The 7,500-nt window shown below is 36.4% G+C and overlaps 1 protein-coding gene across 1 annotated transcript in view; it reads left to right on the forward strand.

Annotated features, from left to right (window-relative positions):
• The window catches only part of arhgap24 (Rho GTPase activating protein 24), a 117,109-nt gene that overhangs the window by 14,263 nt on the left and 95,346 nt on the right, over positions 1 to 7,500 (forward strand). The window contains exon 2 of the mRNA XM_082140603.1: positions 5,910 to 6,118. Within this exon, the coding sequence (XP_081996729.1) occupies positions 5,930 to 6,118 (189 nt within the window). The 5' untranslated portion in view covers positions 5,910 to 5,929. The remainder of the gene's footprint in view (positions 1 to 5,909; positions 6,119 to 7,500) is intronic.

Here is a 7,500-nt window from a genome sequence, read left to right on the forward strand (position 1 = left end):
TATAACTTTATAGTCCAGCTACTTTCTCAGAAGATAAATTTACACAAAATACAACTCATAATTCATCGCCTATAATTCTGTGGAGTGATTTGAATTATTCTTTGAATCAGTTCATGTATGTACATGAACCATCTCAATCAACCAATTCAGGATAAATCAGACTTTCAAATTCTACATCTGAAAGAGAGCGCAAAAGTTGTTATCGGTCAAATTTATGTCAATTTTGCTCAATCACTCTAAAACACTCTTAAACACTCCCCTATTATGCTATTTTAAAAAATCCTAATTTTGTTTTGGAGGTCTCCTACAATATGTTTACATGCATCCAAGGTCAAAAAACACTTTCATTTTCTCGTAATATACATTGCACATCACCTCATTTCTCAAAGGGTCTGAAACGGTTCATTCGAAGATTCGGTCTCTCTAAATCCCTCCTTTCTGCGAGCCTACTCTGCTCTGATTGGTTAGATGGTCCAGTCTGTTGTGATTGATCTACTCTGCTCTGATTGGTCAGATGACCCAGTCTGTTGTGATTGATCTACTCTGCTCTGATTGGTCAGATGACCCAATCTGTTGTGATTGTTCTACCCTGCTCGGTCAGATGACCCAGTCTGTTGTGATTGATCTACTCTGCTCTGATTGGTCAGATGGTCCAGTCTGTTGTGATTGATCTACTCTGCTCTTTTTGGTCAGATGGTCCTGTCCAGTCTGTTGTGATTGGTCTACTCTGCTCTGATTGGTCATATTGGGCCCAGTCTGTTGTGATTGATCTACTCTGCTCTGATTGGTCAGATGACCCAGTCTGTTGTGATTATTCTACTCTGCTTTGATTGGTCAGATGACCCAGTCTGTTGTGATTGATCTACTCTGCTCTGATTGGTCAGATGACTCAGTCTGTTGTGATTGATCTACTCTGCTCTGATTGGACAGATGATCCAGTCTGTTGTGATTGATCTACTCTGCTCTGATTGGTCAGATGACCCAATCTGTTGTGATTGTTCTACTCTGCTCGGTCAGATGACCCAGTCTGTTGTGATTGATCTACTCTGCTCTGATTGGTCAGATGGTCCAGTCTGTTGTGATTGATCTACTCTGCTCTTATTGGTCAGATGGTCCTGTCCAGTCTGTTGTGATTGGTCTACTCTGCTCTGATTGGTCATATTGGGCCCAGTCTGTTGTGATTGGTCTACCACTTACAAAAACAGGAAATGAAACGTCCTTTACTAGGCTATATCTGAATTTAAGCTCCAGAGTCTTCCTCAGCACTTGATACTCAGTGATACGGACAATGGTGTCGGTTTTTCCGAATCAATTCCAGCGCGTGTCTTCATCCTTTTGAAGTACATGCAAAGTGGATCTGAAAACAGCATCTTCTCGACATGTCCACAACACAAACCAAACTCTTCCAGGCCTCAGCTACAACTAGTGTTTAAGGGCGGGTCAAAGTAGACATTGTTCGCAGGTAGCCAATGGAGACTTTAGGCTGGCATTATGCAAATTTGTTACATTATTACGTAGGCTGACTCGACACGATTCTTTCTTTTAAGAGACAATAACTTTATTTGTCTTTGATCTTTAAAACTTTGCAGACCTTTTACATTCACAAACAGCTATATTACACACGTCGTGAAAGGAAATATTCGAAAAAAGCCACTTCACAATTCTCTTAAAAGTTTAATTGGCATCTATGGTTCCTTTTAAGAATCTTTAACATCCGTCCTTTCCACTAAACAAAATGTTCTTTAGGTTTTTAGTAAGTTCTTCACACTAAGAATATATATTTTTATCTTTTCAGTGAACCAAAATGGTCCTTCTATGGCCTTGCTGTAAAAAACCCTTTTTGTAACCTTTAGTTTTAAGTGTGAATGAACAGAGCAGCGATTTCTGGAATAAAAACCTTGCTTACTTATAGTTTTGAGTTGTTAAGTATTGATACTTAAATCTTTTCAGCTTCCTGCTGAAGGAAAAGAAGGGAAAACAGTGTGTGCATGTTCCCGTTTGAACCTTTTTTGGGGTCTCCGGTGTCGTCAGCATTGAGAAACACCATCATCTGTGTTCATTTCCGAAGCTGTTTGAGGAAATTAGATGCAGGGGCGGTATTTCAAAATCCTGTCTGGGGCTCAACATGTTCTGGCTCTGCCACTGTCTGAATCATTAATGAGGCCCAGCACAAGAGAAAATAAGCCTTGACCTCTAAATGTGACACGAACAAGAGGATTACTTCTTTATACTTTTTTCCTCTGCATGTGTTATCTATTTTTCTCTGCATGAAGCATAGCGGTTCTACAGCAGATACGGCATGTTCACCTCAAAATCAGATATTAAATCCTGATGTAATCTTCTCAGGGTTATGAAGGATAATGGCAAGATTAGGCTTACAAATTTGAAGCTTCATTGTTAAAAAAAATATTATTCCTATAGTTAGCATCTTGATTCTGAATCTGATTCTTAACTATGTTACTGTTCAAATGTTTGGGGTAAGTAAGATTTAGAAGTAAGACCCTTCAAATTGCGCAAATTGAAATTGCGAATTGAAAATACGCCCAATGGAAACACGTCAATTTCGCAAAAACTCCCATTTATCACAAAAAAGTTTTTACGCCCGCATGAGGTGGTTTTTCAGGCAATTCGAAAAAGAAATATTTAGCAAAACTGCAATGTAAACAGTTTTTGCGCATTTACAGGTCACCTGACGTAGATGACGCGGTATGTTTGGACAGAATACGAGACAGAGTTCTTTATTAAATTCATATAAGACAAAAGAATTACAGGAATAATGGATTCTAAACCTCGAATTAATGCCACAATAAAGACCTCGAAGCAGATATGAGGGAGAAACACCCAGAAACACCTCATATGTCGCTCACAAGTATAGTAAGGGTCGTTCCTTACCATTAATGCTTGGAAAACACATCTCCTTCGATTAATAATAATGGCTAGTGCAGTGGCTGGGATATAGTAAATAAACCTACCAATGTCCGTTACCATGGTTTTTGGAATGATTTTACTTATCGCGAGAGGAAAAATTAAGTTTTAGTCGCATAACATCGGTTAATGGAAACGCCGTCATTTCGCAATAGTTTTTTATCGACATTTAGAAAAAATCACAAAAGTTTTGCGCAAATCTGGAATGGAAACGCGCCTTCTGTTTCTGTTTTTACTTTTGATCAAATAAATGCAGCCTTGGCAACTTCGGTCCTGTTTAGGTCCAGAGTTTAGCTCCAACCCTGGAAAAATCACCTGCCTGTAATTTTCTAGTAATCTTCCTGAGGACCTTGATTAGCTTGTTCAGGTGTGTTTGATTAGGGTTGAAGCTAAACTCTGTAGGACAGTGGCCCTCCAGGACCGAAGTTGCCCATCCCTACATTAGAGACTGTTTTTCAAAAACATAAAAAATTCTGCCAGACCCCAACGTTTTGACCGGAAGTGTATATTAGTGCTGTCAAATCGATTAATCGTGAATAATCGCATCTAACATAAAAGTGTGTGTTTATATAATATACTGTATACACACACACACACACACACACACACACACACACACACTCCTTATAAACACAAACTTTTGTGCAAATTTTCTACATAACACACACAGGCTTGATTCTAATGTTAGCATGTTGCTATGCTAATGTTTTGCTACTCTAAAAAACACAAAACTTACATACATGTAAATACTGGGCGAATTTTTTTGTCAGTGTACTTTAACACATTTTATCACGTTTACTGTATACCAGTTCTAGACAATCCTGCAGATTTTTTTGTGTGCATATTTTGTCTTGTTCAGTACAGTTTTACTGCGTAATGTTTTGAATAGTCAAGAGTGCACCTACTTAAAACGCTTTCTAGGAAGATAGGAAAATTTGTGTCTGGTACAACAACAACAACAACACCACAGAGATTTGAAAGCTGCAGACAGACTCTGTTCTGCTCTACAAGAAGGAGGTCGTACTGAGGAAAAAAAAAACAAATGTGATGAATGTTTCCTCAGTTGAAAGTCCAGTGCCACTCTTTGATTTGAATGAGATAAATACAAACGTACTCAAAGGAAGTGGTTTCCCACACACACTAGCACACGCACAAACAGCAAACATCACACACATGCTGAGGCAGTGAGTGACAAATCTACGCGTGGCATGATCTTGATGTCTCGATGGGCACTAGCATGAAGATTCTAGCTTGGCAGAACCTTCCACCGCTCCTTTTCTGAAAGATTTCATCAAAAATCATAAACACTCAGATAAAACACCCTTTTATGATTTCATGCCTTCATGTCTGTATGTCAAACAGCCACATAAATGAACGTCAGGTGTTTGGCCGACTGCCCCGTTTGGCAGATATGTGATTCCCAGTCTTGTCTCTCTTTGCTGAAGCACTTGCGGTGGACAGATACACACTTATAACTCCAGCTCCCAGCAAAAGCAGCAACTGTTCAGATGTTGAATTTTAATGCTTTGTTCCTGGACGGCGTCTCCTGGCTCTGTGTGTGTGCACCGATTTTAATCTCTTGAGCAGAATGTTGTTGAGGAAGTTCTGGTGATCTCCTAGACTCATGAAAACACAGTCTTATTCCAACATATGAGTTTTCTTTTGGCAAGGTGAGAGAGAAGATGGAAAGGGAGAGCAAGGGGAGCGAGTGGTGGAGGAGATCAGTTAAAATGCACTGGAGGTCACTTCCTCTCTGGTGACCACAGATTTGCTGAGCTTTTGATTATATTCAACTCTACCTGAGCTCATAAAGCAAAGACTTGCAAAGATCTTGTGGTCATTATGAAAGTTAATGTCGGTAGGTCATAACATAAAGCCAGTGGGGTCAGACCGTGACATAAATGATTTTTTTTTTACATTTTGAAATTTGTAACATTTAAAAAAATTCAAATGTATATATATATATATATATATATATATATATATATATATATATATATATATATATATATATATATATATATATGGAATGTATATATAGATTGACTTACATTCAAAAGTTTGGAGACAGTAAGATGAGAGTAATGACATGTAATATGTTACTAAAGATGTCTGTTTTGAATAAATGCTCTATGTTGAACTTTCTATTCATCAAATAATTCTAAAAACAATCTTTCACGGTGATGGCTGGTGAAAATTCAGCTTTACCATCACATGATTAGGTTACATTTTAAAATATATTAAAATAGAAAGTTGTAATAGTTGTAAAAGTACAATTTTAATAATATTCCACAAATTAACTGTTTTACTGTATTTGTTAATTTTTTTATCAAATAAATGCAGCTGTGTTGAGCATAATATAATATTCACTTCACTTTTTAATAATATTTACTATGTATAATGTTGTAAGTTGCTTTGGATAAAAGCGTCTGCCAAATGCATAAATGCTAAAGTAAATATTATATTAAGTAAATATAATAAATACATTTCAATGAGTTATTATTATTATTTTATTAGTATAATATTTTATATATTTTAGTAATTATTATTTATTATTAAAAATTATCTAAATTATTATTTATACTATAATTATTATATTTGCTTTAGTTTTAAATAATACTTTACTGTATTGTAAGATATATAGACAGACATGTAACTTTAAATGAAGTAGAGACCATTTCATTTTTTATATCTGATGTTTTGATATCCCTTAGGCTATCTGAACAAATGTTTGTTGGCCGGAATTAATGAGCACTACCTTAGAAGCCAAACTAATGTTTTGTGAGAATTTGCTTATCTTGACAAATGCAAATGCCGCATGGTTGGAGTGCGCTGTATGGTGTCATAGCAGGGCAACGATACCGCCCTTCCTCCGTGTTAACACCAAAACACCTGCTTGAGAGGTTAGTCATGTGACTTTTATCACGCTTTCATTTGTCTCATGTGCTAAAACATTACCGTCTCGCCTTCTGTCTCGGATACAGGGAGGTTTTCCGGATCGGTGATGGAAGAGCAGGCTGGCAGCGCGGGCAACAGCCCTCAACACGGGCGCGGGTCGGCCAGGCAGGACGTCCTGCGATGCGGTTGGCTCCGGAAGCAAGGAGGTTTCGTGAAGACCTGGCACACGCGTTGGTTCGTCCTCCGAGGAGACCAGCTGCACTACTACAAGGACGAGGACGAGACCAAGGCTTTGGTGAGAAAATTCTTTTCACTCCTTTACATGCAAACACACGCAGATGTGCACATTACATTGTTTACACTCCACACATTTTAGCCCAGTTCATTCACAAGCAAATATCACGACAAGTTCCAAATCTCATGCCAAGGCCCAAACAAGAGAGGTGAGGAAAGAGTGACCTGCTTTTTACCTCTCGTCAACCTCTCCTGAATGATGACTTGTCACGGTTCCTCGTCCAACAATGGAGATTTTTATCCTCTAGGTCATGCAGCTGGTCTTGAGTAGGTGGACAAAAGTGTTTGCTATGGAATCAGGCGGGAATTTGAGAAGGTCCATAAATCTGCCTTAAAACCGTCCCGTCTCGTGCCTCCACAGAGAGGAAGACAGGCTCTTTGCCCACAGGAATATTAAAGATTTATAACTTCACGTCTGCATTTTAAGGTTCATCTCCTCTCTATCTTTGAAGTTCCATGTTCTGCTTTAATTTTCATGTTTAATGCTCTGGTGGAGCTTGTCGCAGGTTTCGTCAGCAGACAGATATTGGATTTCAAGGGTAGGCAGCATCTTCATTCAGGGTTTGGTTGACAAAGCTATCAAAGGACACTGAATACGCCTTTTAAAGGAATCCAGAGTCTTTGAAGTTCTTCAGACGAGCATGTTTGAGGTTTATAAAATACTTAAGAAAGGATCGACGCTGTGAAGCTCTTCTAGAATCCACTGGCAAATATTTACACAAATATGAGAAAGTCTTTTATCAATTCTAGTTAGAGTTGTTCTCAAAATAAACCTTGCAATGGCATGTTTTCGTACAAATAGTGCAGTAAGTATTATAAGTAAATATTCTAATCAATAATATGGTATAACAAAGTGATTTATTTATCATAATATTTTTATAATATTTGTTCTAATAATATTATTATGTGTAATGTTATAATATTATGAAGCAAATATAATAACTAACTTAATTATTTTTTAGTATGCTCTTTATTATGGTAATCATATACTTTATAATTATGTGCATCATACTATTTACTTTAATATACTTTGGTATTATTAATATTTTGCTTTTGTATAAAGATTGATCATAATATTTAGATTTACATTTATCATATTTTTAAAGTAAACATTTTTATAATATTTTCTAAAAATATTTACTATGTATTACTAAATAAATATATCATTATTATTTATCTTATCTTTTATAACCTTTGTTACAATCATCATATTTGCTTTATAATTGTAATATTTGCATTGTAATATTTACTTTAATACAATTTAGTATTAATAACACTTTACTGTTAGTATAAAGTTTTAAGAAGGGATTTATTTATCATAATATTTACTTTTACATTTATACTTTCATAAAGTAAACATTTTATAATATTTACTTTTATTTT

Source organism: Leuciscus leuciscus, assembly GCF_965113295.1.
Source record: "Leuciscus leuciscus genome assembly, chromosome: 16".
NCBI lineage: Eukaryota > Metazoa > Chordata > Actinopteri > Cypriniformes > Leuciscidae > Leuciscus > Leuciscus leuciscus.